The sequence below is a fragment of the Blastomyces dermatitidis genome (genome assembly GCF_000003525.1).
Source record: "Blastomyces dermatitidis ER-3 genomic scaffold supercont1.3, whole genome shotgun sequence".
NCBI lineage: Eukaryota > Fungi > Ascomycota > Eurotiomycetes > Onygenales > Ajellomycetaceae > Blastomyces > Blastomyces dermatitidis.
In genome coordinates, this window is record NW_025544776.1 from 982073 (window position 1) to 1003585 (window position 21513).

At 47.0% G+C, this 21513-nt stretch overlaps 7 protein-coding genes across 7 annotated transcripts; 4 read left to right on the forward strand and 3 right to left on the reverse strand.

Moving 5' to 3' along the window:
- The first annotated feature begins 125 nt into the window (after nucleotides 1-125).
- On the forward strand, nucleotides 126-1980 carry BDCG_02631 (uncharacterized protein). The gene has a single exon (XM_045418182.1). The coding sequence runs from the start codon at nucleotides 831-833 to the stop codon at nucleotides 1626-1628; it is 798 nt and encodes a 265-aa protein (XP_045274814.1). The 5' UTR covers nucleotides 126-830; the 3' UTR covers nucleotides 1629-1980.
- Nucleotides 1981-2216: 236 nt separating this feature from the next.
- BDCG_02632 (GPI inositol-deacylase) lies at nucleotides 2217-6966 on the reverse strand. Its single transcript, XM_045418183.1, has 7 exons — nucleotides 6187-6966; nucleotides 5240-6089; nucleotides 4180-5184; nucleotides 3765-4131; nucleotides 3532-3697; nucleotides 3237-3463; nucleotides 2217-3136 (listed from the first exon to the last, which is right to left on the reverse strand). The coding sequence occupies exons 1-7, from the start codon at nucleotides 6766-6768 to the stop codon at nucleotides 2899-2901; spliced, it is 3435 nt and encodes a 1144-aa protein (XP_045274815.1). The 5' UTR covers nucleotides 6769-6966; the 3' UTR covers nucleotides 2217-2898.
- A 46-nt stretch (nucleotides 6967-7012) lies between these two features.
- On the reverse strand, nucleotides 7013-9284 carry BDCG_02633 (DEAD/DEAH box helicase). The gene is made up of 2 exons (XM_045418184.1): nucleotides 8956-9284; nucleotides 7013-8893 (listed from the first exon to the last, which is right to left on the reverse strand). The coding sequence occupies exons 1-2, from the start codon at nucleotides 9223-9225 to the stop codon at nucleotides 7187-7189; spliced, it is 1977 nt and encodes a 658-aa protein (XP_045274816.1). The 5' UTR covers nucleotides 9226-9284; the 3' UTR covers nucleotides 7013-7186.
- A 105-nt stretch (nucleotides 9285-9389) lies between these two features.
- BDCG_02634 (uncharacterized protein) lies at nucleotides 9390-11906 on the forward strand. The gene has a single exon (XM_045418185.1). The coding sequence runs from the start codon at nucleotides 9581-9583 to the stop codon at nucleotides 11294-11296; it is 1716 nt and encodes a 571-aa protein (XP_045274817.1). The 5' UTR covers nucleotides 9390-9580; the 3' UTR covers nucleotides 11297-11906.
- On the reverse strand, nucleotides 11301-14976 carry BDCG_02635 (transcriptional adapter 2-alpha). Its single transcript, XM_045418186.1, has 3 exons — nucleotides 14581-14976; nucleotides 13940-14505; nucleotides 11301-13884 (listed from the first exon to the last, which is right to left on the reverse strand). Exons 1-3 carry the CDS (start codon nucleotides 14702-14704, stop codon nucleotides 12361-12363), a joined length of 2214 nt encoding a protein of 737 aa, XP_045274818.1. The 5' UTR covers nucleotides 14705-14976; the 3' UTR covers nucleotides 11301-12360.
- A 588-nt stretch (nucleotides 14977-15564) lies between these two features.
- Nucleotides 15565-18543, forward strand: BDCG_02636 (chromosome transmission fidelity protein 18; the record flags this gene model as incomplete). The annotated part of the gene is made up of 2 exons (XM_045418187.1): nucleotides 15565-17996; nucleotides 18102-18543. The coding sequence occupies 2 exons, from the start codon at nucleotides 15565-15567 to the stop codon at nucleotides 18541-18543; spliced, it is 2874 nt and encodes a 957-aa protein (XP_045274819.1).
- Nucleotides 18544-19615: 1072 nt separating this feature from the next.
- Nucleotides 19616-20678, forward strand: BDCG_02637 (uncharacterized protein; the record flags this gene model as incomplete). Its single annotated transcript, XM_045418188.1, has 4 exons — nucleotides 19616-19874; nucleotides 19972-20085; nucleotides 20160-20188; nucleotides 20274-20678. The coding sequence occupies 4 exons, from the start codon at nucleotides 19616-19618 to the stop codon at nucleotides 20676-20678; spliced, it is 807 nt and encodes a 268-aa protein (XP_045274820.1).
- Nucleotides 20679-21513: the final 835 nt, after the last annotated feature.

Genomic DNA, 21513 nt, shown 5'->3' on the forward strand with positions numbered 1-21513 from the left:
GCAAGATTGCAAGCACAGAGATCTCGATGCTTCGGGTATCGACATGTAACTATAGCCCTATGATATCATTGATAGGGCTATGTGAGCTTGGCTATTCCCACGATGCCCACCCACACTTTTCAATTGGGCGTGCTGGAAGCACGAACGTATTGGCTGCACAGCAATTGGCAAACGGGGCTAGCTTTTCACCCCATCAAAACCGATCGTCAAATTAACGGCACTGTCAATTTACAGTGGGCATACAACTCACAGAGTCTTACAGAGTAGTAGTAGACTTGCAGGAAACAATCGGACCAACTTTGATGTCCATGAATATCATTAGGGCTTATTGCATCACGTGGTCGGGGCATCTTCACTCCGGCGCTTTCCCGCTGCGGGATTAGCTCGGCCTTGTAAAAGCTGACCGCTTGGCGATGTTATCATTCCACCTCCGCGCTCACGGCGCAACTTGGCGTCATGGATATAAATATCCGAGTCGATCGGCCTAACTTAGGCAACTATTTCATGAAAGAGGAATTTTACGTCCGCACGGCTTGATTAATTATTATTGTATCCTCACGGCGCCGCAACGTCACTTCCAGTTAACATTTCAACAGGGGTACTGAATGGATATAAAAACTCTCCCGATTCCCGTTTAGAAACTCCATGTAGCAATTGTGACAACTATTTCCCCCCCTTTCTAATTATTCTCTCAAATTCGAAAAGCTTGCCATTATCCGGCTCATCTGCTTAACTGTTGACTTATTTCTTCAAAAGACGCAAACGAATTGTGGAAAATTATCTTTATATCCTATTCCTCAACCACCTTGGACCCACATTTAGGAAGCATCATGTCTACCACCACCACTGATAACTTGATAAATATTGCTTTCTTTGGCGCCACGGGCGGCTGCGCAAATTCTTGTCTGACCTTTGCTCTCAAGAATGGATACAAAGCAAGCGCCCTCGCTCGAACCCCCTCAAAACTTCAAGACCAGCTCCTTTCACAGGGGCTTGACCAGGCGACAATCGACCATAACTTGACAATCATCCAAGGTGATGCGACTGATGTTGAAGCCGCCAAGCGCACAATCTCTCCAGAGAAAAACAATGGCAAAATGGCTTCACTCATAATATCCGGGCTGGGCGGAACACCCAAACTCACAGCGGCGCTTCAACCCGTCACCCTCGATAACCCGACCATTTGCGAAACTGGCACCAATTCCATTCTATCCGCTGTGGAAGCACTGCAACCGTCCACAGTAACTGAAAAGGAGAAACCCATCCTCGTGGTTGTCTCCACCACAGGCATCTCATCTGGGCCGGGAGATGTACCGCTCCTCCTCCTCCCTCTCTATCACTTCCTCTCAGTCCCCCATAAGGACAAAAAGAAGATGGAGCACGTTCTCTTTGATATGCCCTCTAAACAACTTCTGAGAGGCGCCATTGCTGTTCGTCCGACACTGCTGGTTGGTGATCATTCCATCGCTAGTGGAAAGGGGTGGAAGACTTTGAAGGTCGGGACGGAAAAAAAGCCTGCCTTGGGACATTCAATCCAGCGGGCGGATGTTGGGGAGTGGATTTTTGAGGAGGTCATTAAGGCGGGCGGGGAGAAGTGGCTGAATGAGAAAGTGACGTTGACTAATTAGGATTTTTTTGGATTCCTTCTGTCTGTCCTTTTGATCTTTCTTTTCCTGTTCTGCGTGTGTGCACGTTTTATATGTCTTAACGAGTCATTTCCTGCTAAGATACCTATGAAGCACTGTCTGTTCAATGTATATAATAAATACCTCTAATCTACTTTAGGTCGATACGGGATCTGCATTTTGTTTTTTTATAGGTTTTACTACTTAAAGCAAATATACAATGTTTATGTCACTGCAGTTCTTGCCAACAGAAGGGAGTTCAATAAATAAATCCAGCCGCACAAACGGATTCCTCCACACCACATACTTCGTCCCCTGACTACTAAATTCTCGGGGACTGTACCACAATTTTCAAGCGTAGTATATAATAGCCGGGCGCGCACGGTAGCCAGAATTTCTCGCTCCATCAAGTCTCCAATTCCAACTGCCTATTGCCAGCACGAATAAATTTCCACTCGCTCCAGAATTCGAAAGACAAGGCTGCCCTGCGAGGCTGAGCCCCACTGAAGCTGGAGGCACCAGCATTTTACATCAAGCTACGTACGCTGTAATAGTCTGTCATGTATTTTGATGCGAAAGGTAAGAAGAGAACGAGGAACTATTATACTAAAACATAAAAATTTAGTAAGATATATCATTTATAATATTGACATGTACCGACCAGGTTACGCAATAGTGACCATAAGAAGAGAGGTTGACAGGAGGATGGATCAATATTAAAAGAATAGAAATAAGAAGAGAAGAAAAAGAAAAAGAAAAAAGAAAAAAGGAAGAAAAAAAGAAGAAGAAATCAATCGAAGAGTCCCTGCCCATAAGAATGATGACCTATGGATGGACAGAAGCAATACGCCTTCCATGAAGGCAAGAGCGGTTAAATGAGCCTGGGAAAACAATGTCTGTATATACATGTACGGCCTCTCAGACGCTAAGAAGGAAAAGGAGTAACCAACCTGCATTAATAATAGCATGCTATCACGTACCAACAAATAAAAACTAGGCATATAATATGACGAAAGGAACATAAAGCGTGAAAAAGGAAGAAAACACAAATAAGAAAACGCGGGGTCTCTAGCTGGGATATCATCCCTCGTACAACCGTTGAGAATAAAAGGAAAATAATTCTCTAACGCCAATTAGGTTTAATGGTAACAATCATACGCACAGCGAGAAGAACAAAAGCAGAAAAACACCGTCAAATGCCAGCTATTCGCTTATAAAAAGTTACAAAAAAGTGATGAAGGAAAAAGGGGATAAAATTATAAACAGTAATACTTTAAGGGAGCTTTTTAACATGACCATTAGTTGCCGGAGGCCCGTCTTCACCGAAGCCCGAGCTCTCGAAGGCTTGGCTTAAATTCTGGAGCAAGAAACCACTGCTGGCAAAATGTACACAAACAAGCCACGCAGTGACTACATTGGCAATGTGATGAAGGAGATATGCATATGTGACTCCGTAGAGCGCGGCATATACAGCGAGGATAATAAATAAGGCCGAAGTGATATGTCGCAATCTGGATTATAAAGAAGAACATGTTAAGGTTGAAGGCAACAAGGCGGGGCAGCGAACGGGAGTATTCCGGTTCCAGGGGGTTAACTCAGAATACCACGTACCTTGAGGTTACTCTTGGGATCATATTCCCATTTGTGAGCGTCTCCACGAGAAGTATAAATGGCATTATAGATAAGACATTGTGATGCGATGCGAACGGCGTCCACCAGTGGACAGCGAGATTGTGAACCCAAACCGCAAACACAAGGACATTAACCGGTAGTATCCATAGCATAAGGACGAAGACGGAATGAACGTAATTGTAGAAATTATACTGCGAGTTCGATTTCTGCTCTCATTTATCAGCATCAGCTAATTAAACTTACGAGGGCAATGTGAATTGGGAGTTATGCTCACCGTTTCTCTCGCATATTGCAAAGTCTGCACGCAGGTTGCTAATTGCACAATGCATGCTACGAGATACGCGAACTGATATGGAATGACAGTTGCCACGAAACACAGTAAAACAGCGGAGTTAATGATCCTTTGTCTCGGAGAGAGTGATGGGTAAATCGCCGCAGGTCTAAAGGCAAGTCAGCAAAAATTTCAAGATACACCTCGGGCGTTGTTATTGCTGTGAATCAGCTTACTTTGGGTCATCATGTTTTATGTACCCTCGGCGTGATACCAACATTCTACGGACTGTCGACAGGCCATAAATCAAAGCCACGACAATGTAATTTACCACAGCGCACAATCCGATGCTGATCAGACCAAACAATGGGATCAAGAACCAGAAAAAGCTATCTTGAGAGCCCAAAAGTAAATCGTTCCTAGTGAAGTCTATGACAGTTTCGGTGGAGTTCGATCGCCAATCCATTAATACTTTCTCCGGGTTGTCCATTCCAGAGGTTGATGTTGCCAAAGATGTTGCAACAAATGTCAGTATGGTGAATAAGAGCGGTAATGAGAATCGGAGACAATGATCCAGTGCCTCCGAGAAAGGGATAAAAACGCCTAATAAAGTCAGAATCCGTTCAAAAGCGTGGAGGTAGTAGGACAAACCTGTTTTGTCATATATCTGGAACTGCTTCCGGAGAACTAGTGCAATCACAAGAAGTGGAAGCGCCGCAAAGACCGTACGATATCGCATGGCAAGTTTCCCCATGCTACCGATAACGTCCACACGCAACGAAAGCTCCATTGAGGCATTGCAGCTAGGGTCAGACCAAAGCTGAAACGAAATGCCACGAATAGCACTTTGCTCTCGAAGGTGGGGAGGCATATAGGGTGCAACACCATGCAAGTTGATATCGGCTTCTTTGACATTGACAAAGTACTTCGATTCATGTGGTTCCGAAATATACTGTCGTAGTAGGGGAGTAAACAGCTCAGCATGCTCACCGCACGGCTGTTTGCCGACTCTCAGCTTATAAGCTAAGAGACTCGAGTATAGAGCGGGTATTTTCACTTCGGTCAACATTGGTCGTTCTGCAGGAAGTCGAATATTAAGTCCGGCACCCAACAGGCGGCCAAGTCCAACCTTGGTTTGGATGAGAGCGTCGGAGCTGTCTGAAAATTCCGCAACAAGCCAACCCGAGGAATGTTTGGAAGCTTTGTCAACAACAGCTACGAATTGATGCTCCACCAGATCCTCCAAGTTATATTGCAGATATGAAAATGGAATAGCATCATCGAAAGCGAACTTGGACGAGCGTGTCGATGCTGGAAGATGTATTACATCCTCTACGGCACTCTTGCAAGCCAACCGAGTGGAACCGGCGCTGCCGCCTGAGAGATCCATATTCAAAGATAAGAGGGCAGCTGAATGGCCAGCTCGCAAAGGGAAGACACTACAGAATAAGACTTCTAGTTTCCCGTTGCCACCAGGAGGATCAAGACGTTGATCTGTTAGAAGGGTAAACTTTTTCCCTGAAGCGCCTTGGGGAGGAACGGGAAGAAGATGCGCTTTGGGTAACTGGCGGTTACCAAAACTGCGCAAAACTAGCCGCTGCCCTTGGGGTAGAATTGAATTTGTATTATCTTCCAAAGTCAAGAGTGTTGTCGGGTCTGTGAAACCGGTAAGTATGGAAAATGAACGGATAGCTGATGATGAAAAACTGACCTTTTTGTGGGAGAGTCCTTTCAGAAATGGCTTCCATCCCCGTGAGGTACCATTTTTTGAATACGCTCATTCTTTCCGCTCTCTGCTTCGTCTGGGACGATCGTCTAACGTCCACCAAGTCGAAAAGTGAGCGAATGATTACTTTTCGGAACGAGTCGCACCAAGCGATGGAAAGGTGATCCATTCCAGTCCAAACATTTGGGATAGTGGATGTGAATACGGTAAATCCGTGTGTTTCAGGAACAAGGGACGATAGACTTGTATAATCAGAAGGGACAATCGAGTCCCCACCACCTCCAGCAATAGATATCAAAGTAACGTGCCATAACGGATTGTTGTTGGCCCATTTCTGAGAATATGCTTCACGCCAGTAATCATTAATCTGTTTGTACGTGCGAACAACATCTACATCAAACGATACTGGAGGCCGAGCGTGAGGGGTTGACATCGTAATGATCGTGTTCACCGAATTTGCCTGGTAATTCGACATTGTAAGCACCGTTCGAGCAACGATCCCACCCATCGAATGACCAATTAGAATCACGGAGCTAGGGTCTGGGAGGTTCGGGTCTCTCCCAGGGCGTTTAGGGTCATGATAGAGAGAGAGTATATAGGCTAGAGCTTCGTTTACGTATTCGGCCTGGTCGAGTAACGTTTGTCCGTGAAATGCCGCCATGTCCTCGTTGAAATCCGCCATGAAGAAATCTAAACTTCGGGTCCCCGCATTGAGTTTGTCCTGGTCATATCTTATTACATTCTGGAAATATAACGACGCTTCCGATGCTAGTGACCGGCCTTGCCTGTAGCTCCCAGCATTTCCAGGGAGGAACAATACTGGCACACCCCTAAGCTATTCCAATAGTTAGCATTGATTGGCGCTAGATTGACCCAATATACAAAAATCCAAAAGGAAAATAGAAAGAAAATAAAACAGAATATCTCCCTACCCCAATATCTTGTTCGCTATATTCGTCAACCCCACGCTCCCGATACAGGTATAGTCCATATTTACTCGCGAAGCGGGTATGTTCCGTATCGAATCCAATGAGTTTAATATAAGTGGGCATCATTCGAGGCGTATTACAGCCTTGTGGGTCGATTTGGCGGGTCATGTAGGAGTGAATGATTCCAAAAAGGGCGAGCGCACTCAGGAAGGTCAGGGACAGTGTCAGGAGAGAACATGACCACGGGTTTCGCAGCCGGGATCTTCGTAGTCTTTGGCCCTCCATCAGCTTATCTATCGTTGACGAAAAGGATTGCGATTCAAATGGCATGACAGCTTTCTGTCGAGTTGGGACGTTAAGGGGAGGCGGATATGCCGTGCCACCCGCAAATCTACGGGTGCTAGTGAACAGGGATGAATTGGATTCCTCTCCGCTATACAGATCTGTCGCTTTCTGCTGGTTCATCTGTGGGGCAAATGAATGACATGTGCCATCAATGGCAGGCCCATGTCTCCTTGCGGACGCTGCGTCAATAACTGGATGCGACTGGTCTGGTTGATGTGAGCCGGAGAGGCGCCTCTGCATTTGAAGGACGCGCACTCATCCGCGACTCGATTACGACAGAAGAGCACAAGCCCACGAAATGTGCGAAAACGAATCCAGGACTGAGAGGGGAGAGGTGGGAGAAAAAGGGAGGCGGAAGGAGAGGGGGGAGAGGGGAGCAGGTGAGCAACGAGAAAAACGGACAGACAAAAGCACCAAAAGGAGGTTGAGATAGGATAGGGAGCTCGGAGAAAAGCAAGCAAACCTTATTTTCGGAAGTGGCGCACAGACCACCACGAACAGCATATTTTTGGAAACATACCTTAAGAGAGTAAATGTTCGTCTTCAAAGAATATTTAAAAGTTTAATTATACATACATACACATACATGCAGATATTATTATACATGGGTATCATTTTACACAGCGCACACAACTCAACGAGTAACCAAAAAAGTTTTCTAATTGAGCGGACCAACTTTAACTTCCTCCCTGCTCTTCAGCTCCTCTAGCCTAGATTCCTTGGTCTTTTCTCTGTCCAGACGCCGTTTGATGGCGATTATGTTCTTGAACTGCCCCTTGGCCCCGTGCTTGACCTTCGTAATCATATCCGCTGCATCACCTTTCGTAATATCCCCTGGCTTAATCTGATTATCGAATGGAAGATGCTTGTTAAGAAACGCAATCTGGCCATGGCTAGCGTACTTCTTTCTCCATGGTTGCCATGTGGCCACAAAAACCGGCGGAAAAATGCGGCTAGCCAGCGTATCGGCGGCGTGCACTGCTTGGGCCAATTCAAGTGACGAGGCGATCTCTCGGGGGCGGCTGAACGGGCTTTTTGAATGTGAAGTAGGGCTTAAAGCTCTAACATGAGATACCGAATACAAGCCGGCGTCATCCCCGGCGATTGTGATTCTTCCAGAGGGCGCATTCAGCACATATCGATCAGGGCTCACTGATACCCAAGCATTTTTGCTTAGTGAACGAATATGTCTTTCGCCTGAAGTATCCTGAAGCAAATCATGTACGGAATCATAATCGGTAAAATCAACTGTCACTTTATCCGCAGAAATCGCGGAGGGCTTCGGTTTTGATTTAAAGCCATCCCCTTCGTGGCCTTTGAGTTTCTCTATGTCCTCCATCTTGGTTTCATCAAGTCCTTCGTCCGGGTGAAGGCCAAATAGGGTAGGCGTGGTAGTCACACCAGTGTCAAGAGACGCAACCATATCAATGATATGGCAGTTCTTCTTCCCCGGATATAGTCTTAATCCTCTTCCAATCATTTGGATCAAAAGGTTTTTAGATCTCGTCGGGCGTGCAAGAAGCACACAATCAATATTAGGGATGTCTGTTCCCTCTGTAAAAAGTCCGCAGTTTACCAAAACTGGGTATTCTTGGTTGCGGAAAGCTTCAAGTTCATTGGTACGGAGATCTTTGGGAGTCTGACTGGTAATATATCTCGCATCGATGCCAAACCTGCGGAATCTCTCAGTAAGGCACTTGACGTGCTCAATGTCGACCCCAAAAACGAGGGTTGATTTTCTCTCCCTCGCCCTGGAGAGCCAAGCTCGGACAGTAATGTCGTTTATTGTGTCAGTGTTAACTGCTGCTGATAACTGACCGGTCTGAAAATCGCCATTAGGCGCATCCGAAACTTTTGACAGGTCAGCTCTGGAATTCACCGTCGTGAAGACCGCATCAGCAAGCCACTTTTCACCAATCATATCGATGTAATCCTTATGGTAGACGATGTGGTCAATAGCAGCTCCCAACTTCAGTCCATCGAATCGCGAAAAAGTTGCCGACACGCCAACGAGCGCTGGAGATCCTTCCGACGCTTCATTCAAGCCGAAATATTCAAGCGCTTCTCTATACGACGGAGCCACGATGTGGTGTGCTTCATCCACCAAAATGAGTTTATATCTCTCCGGGTCAAACTTTTCAATCCGCCCTTTTGAAAGGAGGCTGCGGATGGACGCTATGGTTATTTCCGCTGTTCCTGTTGCGTGACTATTCCCCATTTCAATTTCGATGGTCTTCCCCGGGTAGGCAAGCATGCAGTGCTTTGCTGCCTGTTCTACCAGCTCCTTTCGATGGACTAGAATAAGGGTTTGTTTCGCGATTTCATCGCGGGGAGGAATGCGATCGATCAGCTGTGTAAAAATTACCTGTCCCAATCAGAAGTTAGCGAAAGGGTCCGAGGTGGGCAAATATGAAGTGTACTGCTCACAGTTTTCCCACTCCCCGTTGCTAGCGAAATACCTAGCCTTTTGTGGCCCTTCTCCAAATATGAGAGGACAGACTGTATACATTCTTCTTGGTAACTCCGAAGCCGAAAATCAGTGGTTGGGAGTAAAGAGCAAGGCAAGTGGGGTGTGGCGGATTTTGCTGCTGTTGCTGCTGCTGCTGCTGCAGAGGAGAGGGATCGATGGCTAAGTATGTAATTCCCGTAGGCAGCAGCGCACCTGAATTCTCGCATACATTTCGTCAACCACCTCATCTTCCATGGCTGTTGTTAATCAATGGTCACTCAGCTCAAACATGGTCAAGCTGTGGCGGAGATTAGTTTCGGGATGGCTGGGATGCTGGATGCAAACAATGCAAACTGTTGAGGGTAAACTCAACTCTAAAGCGCAAGATATTTCAAATTGTTTCTCTGATTGAAAACAACACGATTTGTTGAAAGTATCAACGTGGCCACGATCGAACAATTTTCACTCCCATGACTATTATTTTTGCATTACATTTCTTGGTTAGGAGTTAAGGTGTCATGTTGTTTCTACCAGCGGATCCTCGAAGGTGTTCAGAACATGTTAACCAGCGGTGGAGCTCGCGATTGGTAGCCATTCTTAAACATGAGCAGCACGGCAAGTGCTTACGACCCGGACGAAGAAGAGGACTCCTCCGATAATAACTCCTTTGGCCGTGGGGTATTTCCTACAGGCTTCGCCACATCATCGCCACCATTACAAAAACTTCGGCTTGAGTCAAGCACAGAATTGAGCAGCCCTTCAAGACCTTCAAGACCCCAGTCCAGCGGTTCGGCAACCGTGCATTCTAAATCATGGAGAAACGGTTCGCGAACTGATAGGAGGCTTCCTTCTGACAGCTATGTCGAGCTCTTTAATGACTTTGTACACAGCGCAGTTGATAGGGGGGTGGATGCAAGTGGATCTGGCTTTGCAACTTCACAGCTCGGGATTATTACTTGGAGCTCTAAAGAGAAAGAGATGTTATTCAACGCCCTTGAAAGGAAGGGCAAAGATAGGATTCCAGAAATAGCTTCGCTTCTTGGATCAAAATCTGAGATGGAGATACGGGATTACCTCGCCGCTCTACATCGTGGACTTGAGAGTCAGCAACTTAAAACCCGTTATGGCAAACCGCTTATTCTCTCCGACGTGCCCGCGGCCTCAGAGATTAGCGAGGAATGCTGTCAGGCTTTAGAAGACAATGCGCTGGCATTATCTCGACAGGACGAGCAGACCAAAAATACAATGGGCAGGCGGAAATATGGAGACATGTGGCTTGTTGATCGCCACGTTGCGGCGATGGTTGAGAATGAGCTAGATGCTGAGCGGGGTCGCTCAGACGATGGTGGAAATGAAGCTCCAGACAACTCACATCCACCACCAAGTATAATAGCTACTTCGCAACTGCTGAATGCCGGCAACTGGGTTCTGCTTTCGGAGCGGATATTCATGAATGCCGGCCAAAATAGAATCGAGGATAATTGGTACCACCTCAGTGTTGATGGTGAAACACCGTCCCTGACCTGCGAGGCATTTTCCGACTTTTATGCCTTAGCAGTCAGCCTCACGCGCCGCTTAGTACATTCCTCTATATTTTTTGCTATGTCCCGTTTACGCTCGCTGCAGCGCGGTGGATATGAGCGCGCAAAGCTAATAAGAAGGGAAGATGTAGGAGCAGCGGTGGACATCCTGAGAATGAGTCACAATTCTCGACAGTTTTGGATAGGTGCTCCACGACGTCATAATCTGGACGTTGCGGACATACGACATCGCAAGGGCTGCAAACCTCTTCCGCTCACATACAACGAAGTTGAGGAGGAACTATCGCTAGAAGGCACCAGATCAAGGACCTCCCGTGCTAGCAGCGTTGCGCTATCTGTGGCTGTATCTAAAAACCAATCAGAAGCCGAAGAGTCGCCTGGCAAGGATTCTGTCTCAGGGGTATCGGACCCTTCTACACCAAGCAAAACCACATCCGACGACGACGAAGATGAGTCACACTTGGACCCCGAAGAAATACACGCTGCATCCATGGACCAGAAATCCAGCCGCATTGAAGAGCTCCGCCTTTGGAAACTACTGAACCAATCCCCGCCACGATCCCTCTTGCCTGAACACGAGGACTCAGACATAGAAATGGGAGGCGACGATAAAATCGCGGTGGTCAGGCTGTCAGGCACTCAAAAATCGAAACAGGATTTGATAGACTGGCGAGATCGTGTTTTGTATCGCAGTGAATGGGAAGAATTCGGGCCAGATACCATCTTCGTTGAGGAGGAATTATCCGAAAATCGTAGAAAGAAGCGGAGGCTTGAATAGTGTACGGGGTAATCATAGCCTGATCTAACTGGTTTAGAGCAGTCTATATTATATAACCGGGAAAGGGGTACACCATTAATGGCAATAATCTATGTATATATAGCACGGAATATATGTGTACAGCACATTACCATTACAGCTAATATGTCACAGCGCCTCTTAATTCATTGAGCCTGAAAATGCTACTCGAAAGGGGACGAAAAACCGTGGTTATTCAACCAGAAATCTATTCATCCCAAATCAACGACTCTGTAGGAGATAAATGGCAAACATAGAAGAGAACTCAAACCAGCCAGTCACATTTATTTTCTACCACTACTGTACAAGAGTAAAGCAATTGCATTTTAAAAGGCAGACACAACAAGGAATAACAAGGAACCCTGTGATGAAAGTTGAGACCCCGGGGGGGATTGAAAATAACCCTGATCCGCCATTAAGATCGAAAATAATAGGGAAAAAAACTAGAATTCGCGAATGAAATTTCGATTGTTAGATCGGATCGTACACATGTTGGGTGAGGAAATGGAGAAAAGGAGAAGGGGCAAAAAATTCCAATTACCTCAAACCTTTTAACCGAAAATAAGTTAACTCACTGAGACGCGAAAAGTGAACAGGGGCTTTTGAACTGAATGTAGTGGGAAGAATATTAATTAAGGGCTTCCTTTCCTGGGCTCCCTCTCTCTGACAGTCCAGATATGGGGGGGCAGGTATGCTCGAGTCGAGAACGAACAAACGAGCGAATGTAAAAACAGAACCTAAATGAAAATAACTCCCCCAGCTGTAGAACCGCCCCCAGAATTAAAAAAAAGAAAACAGAAAGAGAAAGTAAGGTGACCTATCCATAGAACTTGCGCCGTTGGTAGCAAAGAAAGGAAAAAAAAGACAGAAGAGCCCCGTCCCAGGCACAGGGCAGTAGTAGGGTTAAACCCCCTAATTTTATTAACTCGACTTTAACACCCCCATCGAACATCAAATCATCCTTCGCTCAACAACTTATATCTTCTCCATCCCCTCCTTTAAATTTCCAGAGCGATATAAGCAATTATTCATTTCTTTTGTTTTTTTTAAATCTCAAAAGTTTTGTACTCGCCACCTTGCGCACTGGGTGGAGGAGGAACCGCCGCTTGTCCAGCAGCGGGTTGCTGGAACCCATAACGTTCACCAATCCCCACCGTTCCCGCATCAGCCGCCATAGCAGCGCCTTCCTCAGGCCCCTCCAGGCTAGCAGATTTAAGCAGATCCTGAACTTCCTTAATTCTCTTTTTAAGTGCCATGCGGTCAAGGAAAAGTTGTTGCCGGCCTTGCTCCAAATCTCTCCGCTCGGCTTCAACAATCTTTTCAAGCTCGGTGAACTGGGCAAGCTTGATGTCGAATTTCTGCAGTGTTATGTTAACGGCCGCCGCTACCAGGCGGGTCATTTCTCTTTCTTCGTTGGAAGCAAAAGCGGCTGCGCGGGCAGCAGCAGTAGCCAAACCAATCGTTGCGATAGAAGGACGCGAGGATTGTTTGTCCCCACCCGTACTCCGTACAACAGCTGATGATTCAGGTTCGGTTGCAACGTCGATTTCCATCGAATCTTCAGACTTCATGGCCTCTCCTTCTTTGCCCTTGTCCTTATCCTTGGCTTCGTCCTTGTCCATATCCTTATCCTTATCTTTATTGTCCGTAGGTGAGGTACCTGCAAAGCCTCTGTCGAGTTGTTTCTGGAGCTCGCGACGTATTTCCTCGACTGATCGACCGGCAGCGGCCGCTGCAACCGCTGGTTCGGCCATTTCGGCCAAGTAGGATACAACGGAGAGAACGGGGTTGTCAAGTTGGCTAATGGGCTCTCTTCCGCTCATCGCGCGGATCAGAGAGCTATCCTGGGTGTCTTCTAAATATTTATCTTCGATTTCGAGCTGAAGGAATTTCATGACACATTCTTCCGATGTGCGTGTGCCAACATGACGAGCAATCTGTCGCCAGTTGTCGTCGAAATTCTCCAGACCCTCCAGAAGGAGGAGGAGTTCGGAGTTACTCCACGGAGCATCTCTATCTGGGATTGTGGTGTACGGACTATCCTCCAATTTGACGAAGTCGGAAGCGTGGTGAGATGATGGTAGCCTACCTTGCAGGAAGCAATTCGGGCAGAGATCATACTTGGTATCGGGGGCATTGGGATTAGTCGACACGGGAGCAGATTTTGCATAATGGAATCGTAACCGTGTGCAGTCGATACCACAAGAATAGCAGTGGAAGATCTTCTTTGGTTCCTTCGCTGCAGCTTCCATTGTCTTGATTGAAGAATCGCCGCCAGTGCCGTTTGTGGCTGCGGCTTCGCCATTTGTCTGCTTCTCCTTGTCCTCAGCTGGTGTAATGCCTTTCCCCTTTTCGTCATAGATATTGCGACGAATCTCTAGATTGAGATCGCCTTTTGGAATTGGCGTAGCAGATGCGGCTCGTTCAGTAGATGGGTGGGGTTTACCAGGCGTGACGATTGCGTTAGGAGCTGGCTGGAACGGTTGCAAACCTCGAGGAGTGTCTGCTGTGACCCTGAAGTGACCTGTCATAGGAGGACCAATATTGGAAGGCCTTGTCTGGGGATCCACCTGTATTGCAAGTTAGCCAAACGATATACATCTTCATTGCACTGCAGACGCATACCTGGTAGTTGATCAGTCCCCAGTGCTCAAGGAATGAGTGCACACGCATAATAGCACACACATCACCTGCCAAGTTTCGTCGGCAGGCAGTGACAGTAAGATACTCGACAGGGTTCAAGCGGTAGGTGTTGATCATGAAATCGCGATAATCTTTGTAGATGGCAGGAGTTTTGCTGCGGTTTCGGCTATTGAAAAATTCAGGAAGCGCTTTCTTCTCAACAGTATGAATCGTGTTCATATCAAACCAGCTCGTGTAGCTTGGAAGGATAATAGCGTGTGTTTGGGCTACCAGGTGCGAGCGCGCTGAAGCCTCCAAGGAAGCTTTCGTCTGCGCGGGTTGGCCATCAACATTTTCGACTGGTGGTTGCTGTGTTGCGGAATTTTCAGCAGCTTCGTCTCCCACACCGTTTTCCTTTTTCGCATCTGTATCCGTTCCCCCCATTTTCTCGTCTTCCTTTTCTAGCTCTTCGTTCTGGGGCTTTGGGGATGCGGGCGCATCCAACGGATTATCTGAAATCGGGACGTCTTGGTCTGCTTTAGCAAGCGAAATTGGTTTGGATGGCGAGCCTAAATTACAGAGCGTATGATAAGCATGCACACAAAACATTTAAAACCCCAATAATGGCAGCAGGCGCAACCAACCTGAGACGTGGCTAGGAGAAAGTGTGGCGGCGGGAGCCTCAGTTACCGATTGCCCATCCTGGGGAGCGGTGACGGCTGGGGTATCGGTAACCACCTCGCCTGAAGTTGCATTTAGATCCTCCATTCTGGATGTGGCACAAAGAAATAAAAAGGTTACAGGCTTGGTCGGTCCAGGCTATCCGCCTGCGCAGGATAGGGGATAGATACTGTCGAATAGGAGCGTTCTCCTTCGGAAACCCGCAAAACAAAACGCGAAAACTCAAGCGCTCTGAAAATGGCGATTACGCGGGCCTAGTCGCAATGTCAAGCTTGATGGGCTGGGGATGTACCGGTCGGTATACCTGTAGCGTCCACTTGTACACGGATCTGACTTGTCTCCAGTAAATCACTCGCCCAAAAACTTGCGATCGGAGGCTCTTTTCCCTTAACCTAATATGGGCTAGCCTGTAAAGCAGTGTACGGCAGCCCTTAAAATCCAACAATGTCGTTATCGGATTAATTATTAGCCGACCCTCCGATTGGAATCCGGGCCTGGAACGCGACTTCAACGCGCTTTCGCGTGCGTGAAGTTGCGGCATCAGATCGCTCAACGACGCCAGTTTGCGAATTATTCGTATCGACAAAAATAGTCATAACAATAACAATAATCACACCCTCGGTTTAGGAGCGCAAATTGTTTAAGTGATATACAGCTTCATGATTTCTGAACGATATAATCCGGCGTTAACCTTTGCGCCGCGAATAGAGTAAAGTTATATACAGGTACGCGGAATATCTATGTTATCTTGAGCTAGACCAGGTCATCAAATTTGAGTGGCCTTGCTCTAAGATTCTGGATCTAGCAAGATGGGAGAAGTTAATTGCTAGTAGAACTAACAACCAAGGCAGCTCTCCGTGTACATATCTTGGGTAATATGCACACAGCAATATCCGCCACATCAATCATCCGAGACCCTAATTCCCTCTCTATCTCCCTCGATCAATATGGATATGCCACCTTGTTCCAACAATGAGTCGCTGTTAGGGCTTAAAGGAGTTTTGCATGCACATCAAGGGAAAAGGAAGCCTGACGACGCTGTTACAGCCTTATCTCCTAAACGCCATAGGACAATAGGACCTTTTCTTGATGAAGAGGACGACGAGCACGACATACACCCATTTTCCAATTTCAACAACAACCCTGGATCCCAGGATAAGAATCGCAATGCCTCTCTATCGAATACGGCATTGAGCACAAACCCTCTATATATGAGTGCGCCACCCGTCCCCAATACTATTGGGAAGGCGAACAGCTCCAGATTCTTATTTCCGACTCGCATGGAAGCGGAAGCGACTTCGAAGGAACTGGCGACGATCCGTACGTGTTCTGGTAAAGTTATTAATCTGCGAAAGAGAAAGCCGGCTGCCCCTGTTTCTTATGAGCACACAATTGCGGAACGTTCAATAACAGCTCCAGACAGAGCAAAGAAAAGCTACTATGGAATCGACATTCACAAACTACTTGACGATATCACAATCGAAGATGCTCAGGGAAGCACCCGTCTCTCGCGGCTTCCTGCTCACCAACCATCTATTGAAATCGCTGATGTTCCTCTGGCAAGTAAAGAATCAAATCTTATGTGGACCGAAAAATACCGTGCAAGACGATTTAAAGATCTGATTGGTGATGAGCGGACGCATCGGTCTGTTTTACGCTGGCTTAAGGGGTGGGATCCCATCGTATTTCCAGGCCTAGCAAAGCTAAAACCAAAAGCACCCATGGCAAATAGTTTCGAAGAACACGCTCACCGGAAAGTTCTACTTCTCACTGGACCACCTGGGCTTGGTAAAACTACTCTCGCTCACGTATGCGCAAGGCAGGCAGGATATGAAGTACTCGAGATCAATGCGAGTGACGAACGAAGTCGAGACGTTGTCAAGGGTCGAATCCGAGATGCAGTCGGCACTGAGAATGTGAAGGGGGTGTCCGTCGACGCTGGTGGCAAAAGAATTCGAAAGCCTGGCAAACCTGTTTGCATCGTTGTTGATGAGGTTGATGGCGTTGTAAGTGGCTCGGGTGGTGGAGGTGAGGGAGGTTTCATGAAAGCATTGATTGATCTGGTTATGTTGGACCAAAGGAATTCCAGCAACGCCTCAGAATCTACCTCGACTCATAAAAGGGGGTCGAGAAAGGGAGACAAATTCCGCCTCCTTAGGCCGCTAATTCTGATATGCAATGATGTTTACCACCCTAGCCTTCGCCCATTGCGATCTTCCTCGATCGCTGAAATTATCCATGTTCGACAAGCGTCTCTGGACAAGGTGGTTTTGCGAATGAAGACTGTATTCGAAAGGGAGGGAATCCCGTGTGACGGAGACGGAGTGAGACGGCTTTGTGAAGCTTCGTGGGGTATGACTAGCAGCAGGGACCGCCGTACAAACAACCGCGGCGTTGGGGAGGGCGATATTCGAGGGGTTCTAGTGGCTGGAGAATGGATAGCACATAAACTCCGTGCTACTAGTGTAACAGGAGACATCAGACTCACAAGAAAATGGGTCGAGCAACACATCCTAAACGACGCGACCAGAGATGGCTCATCAGCTCGTGGGTTAGGACGTGGCGGAACGAAAGATATTGTTGAGAGGGTTTTCCTCGATGGCGCAGGTTTCCCAAATGCACCCATCTCTGTACAAACTTTCCAAGACCCCTTTTTGGGTGGCAACGCCAAAATTCCTGTTGGGGTCTCTGACCTTCGCAAACATCATGCAATTAATCGTCTAAGGGAAATGGTTGATGCTGCAGGCGAATATGACCGCTGCATTACGGAGTGCTTTGCTGTTTATCCAACCAAGACGTATCAAGATGATACTATTCTCTCCAAACCAAATACCGCCTACGAGTGGCTGCATTTTCATGATATGATATCATCCAAGGTCTACGCGAATCAAGACTGGGAACTCAATCCATATCTTAGCCAGTCTGTTGTCGCATTCCACCACCTTTTTTCTTCTTCCAACCGACAAAACTGGGATGGCCATAAGGCCCAAATGGACAATGAAGACAACGAAGGCGAGCACCCCTTTTCAGGCCCAAAGGCGGATTTCGCATCTTATGAAGCCCAGAAACAGAACCGTGCCATCATAACAGAATTCCAATCGACCTTCTCCCCTCCTCTTCTTCGCACGTTCCGCTCCACCGAATCAATTATCATCGACCTCATTCCGAATCTCACCAGAATGCTAGCTCCTGAAATAAAACCTGTGATTGTTGGTGGAAGCGGCAGTCAAAGAGGTGTTGCTAGCGTACGCAAGGACACTGAACGCGCACTTGTCAAGTCGGCAGTGAGAGTAATGAGTGGTGTAGGAGTAAAATTTGAGAATACAAGGGTAGAGAGCGAAACTGGTTTCCACGATGGCTGGATTTACAGGATGGAGCCGTAGGTCTCTCCTGTGTTATCCCCCGTTCACAAATTTCACCCTACACATCTGCCTCTCGACTGTAATCGATATGAACATTCCATAGCTAACAAGATCACATCTAGACCTCTCGACACATTAACCATGTTTTCCAAGCTGAAAGGCAGCGGATCTTCGGCACCCGTCCGATACGCAATCCGTCAGGTCCTACAGCAGGAATACGAAAAAGAAATCCTCCGCCAGCGCTCTCAAGCAGGCCAGGCAAGGTTAAACGGACCCAAAAGCGACAATTTCTCTCGCGATGACAACAATGACTCCAATGAAATCAACGGTCGCAATGGCTCAAACCTATATAAGCTTCCACCCAGGCTCAATGGACCGAAACGTGATTTCTTTGGCCGAGTAGTCGTGAACGAAGCGCGGCCCGGTTCTCGTGGTACTGGCGGTTCTGCTGCTGCTGCACCAGCTAAAGCAGGGAATAATCCGGCATGGGTTGGATTTCATGAAGGGTATTCGAATGCCGTCCGTAAACGGGTGACGCTGAAAGAGTTATTATCGGGGCTGTAGATAGAAAATCGGTTGATTAGCAAACTACATATACCCTGAAGCGCGATTCAGCCCACTTGGCATATAAGTAGCGTTATGTTATTGCTGATGAGATTACTTTCGCTGTTTAAGAGCTTGACTTTGTATTTGAATATTTCTTTTTGATTGATCAGGTACCTAAAGTGTCACCAGGAAGTTCCAAGTTGACAGTCCTGTACCCCTTGCGCATCCGGCAGCAAGCAAGTGATGATTGTTCATCAAAGAACACAACGGACATCTATTTCCGCACATAACAATCAGTCTGAAGATTTACGAAACCCACTGAAGCGCCATGTTGGTGTGCATCTCCACGCCTGTCATTTTCGACGCAGGTATTTTCATTACTCTACGCGCGAACCATAGCTAACTCTTCACATTTATCTCCCTCTTTGACAGCTAGAGAAAAATGTGCCCTGAACCCAAGGGATTACCTATCTCCCTCCAAACCCTTACGGCCTATTACCAAAATCGCGATAGGGAATCTACTGTGATCTCCAGAAGATTTATTCCCCACTAAATCAGCGAGCTTGCTACATATTCCATGTCCTGCGTTTGTCTGATTTAGGCTGGGCTGCTTTGGACGATTGAACCCTCCTGTTATTATTCTGACATGACCCTTGAGCAACCCCTAGTTAGGGCTTTGCCGGAGTGGAGCAAAAGCCCTGTAGATCAAGCACCAAGCGTAAGCAGGACCCTATAAGCTTAAACAGGCTGCGGGAATTTGTAATCTAGTCCGAAATGTCAGCTTTGATCAGATATCATTGAAAAAAGTCCCAAGCAAAAAGCTGCTAGCTCGTATGTATCTGCTTCCTCAAATGAGACAAATTCGTATTCCTGAAAGAAAATGCCAAGAGCTATTTATGCAGAAACAAGGCCTCGGACAGCGGTGGAATAGCTGTCGAGGGAACATGAAGTTAAGTTACCGATTCCAGCCCCTATCTCTCCGCTCTGCACATCCAGCTCATTCCTCAAATCGTTTCCAGAGGGGGGATCTTGCTTGAATAAATGTTCTTCAGTGAGATGAACTAACTACTCAGGTGGTATATCTCCTAAAATGTCAGAATCAACAACGAGCAAAGGTGTCGAGGGAAGTGCACAGGTAACTAGCGATGTGCCATTCGCAGACAAACCGTCGCCATGGCTGGGCATGAAAAGCCAATTTTTCTGCTCCGTCGGTCGAGCAAAGGGAATTCCAGACGCATCTTACGCAGACTTGGAAGCTCAGTCGCCGTTTGCTGATCCTGCTGCAAGCGGTCAGTTCAAGGGGGGTGCATGCACTGTCATGATCGTGAGATATCTAGAATCTCCCGTCGGTAAGGCGGTTGCTTTTGTTATTATCATTATTCTTATTCTTCCTGGGAGAATGGTTGAGGAGGAAGACACTGCTCATCCTTTTCATCTGACTGTTAGGTCCGTATGATGAAATCTTGTGGATCCCGGGATGGTTTGAAGTCCCTGGTAAAAAAACGAGCAACCCGCGGGTAACGAGGATATATGTTTCCCGCAAGGAATCCATTTACAATGGTATGTTGCTTCTTCCCGCAGTATTACATCCCGCTTTTGGCATTTCGCTGATAATTGTATTAAATGCAATGCAGGGCGCAAAAATTGGAATATCCCTAAACATGTATGTATTCTATTCCAATATCTTTTGATGGTGTCTTGAGAATCTGATAGAGCTAGTCCAGCTAACAGAGAAACAATAAAACCAGTTGGCGAGTTTTAAATTCGTCCCATCAGATACGCCATCTTCCACCATGCCCTACTCCAGGGTGGAAATATCCTTGCCGTCCACCCCAGACCAACCATTTGTCGTCCTCCAATTCTCTCCCCTAACGCTCCTGTCCAGACTCAGCATGCCAATCAATACTTCATATGTCCCCATCAACCCGCTACTAGGGATGCCGCCTGTTCCAGAAAGCAAATCCTGGAAAGAGGATGCTTTGATGGGAACCAAGGAGTGGCGTCATGCCAGAGTTGATGTTTCAGGATGGGCGAGGATGGTGCGTGTCGAGGGCAAGCTTGGGGATGGCCATTCTTTCCCCGAGCTCACAGCTAGTGGCTACTGGGTGTATATCAATGACGCGAAATTGAGTTGTGTGACGGTTGGAGTGTGAAAGTTATTCGCTATCCATCGTCAAGGAACCATATCTATATCTGATGCCTGAGTATGGACTATTCTGTCAGCTTCCTGTGGAGGGAAAAGGGTCCAGATGAACAAACAAAAGTACCTATTTTGTACCTAGGACTAATTTGTGATTTGTGATTTTCTAATCAGCTTTTTATTTACGTAAGTGTTAAATTATTGAAATTTCAGGGGGCTGATACAGTGTCACCCGCGTGAATACGCGCAGCCTCATGAGTCAAATCGGTAACCGCTCTCATAACTGTTGAATCTGCTGTTGGTGCAGTGGTCTACGGATCAAATTGGTATCAAGAGAGCAAATTTCAGAGACGCAAAATCCCGGTAAGTTATCCACGTATGGAGCCAAGTCGGTGCTGTGATATGTGATGATATAACCGAACCGCAGCGCGAATTTGATCTATTCAACTCAACTACATGGGCCAGCTGCTGATTCTTTGGCTTGGCTCAATAATTGAAAATTGGTACGCTGAAGGTGCATTCCGGAGCGCGACAGTCCCTTCTGGCTTTACAAGAATCAGTCCCTCTAGATGATTGTCTACGAGAACCCGAAAGAAGGATACGTGAACATTTAGGATTCGAGGAATGGTTGTTTGAGATACACCCGCATCTCCCCATTCTGCAGGAGATGGGCTTGTGGCAAGTGACAGGCCCAAGCAACTAAACTCGACGCTGGATGCTATTGCTGCCATCCCATATGCACATTCAAAGTGTGTCCGTATGGGTGGTTTTTCTGCACCGAGCTTCTTAAGAACGGATAAACAGCCGCTAAAATTAATCAACTCGCGAACGTTCGGCAACGACCCTGA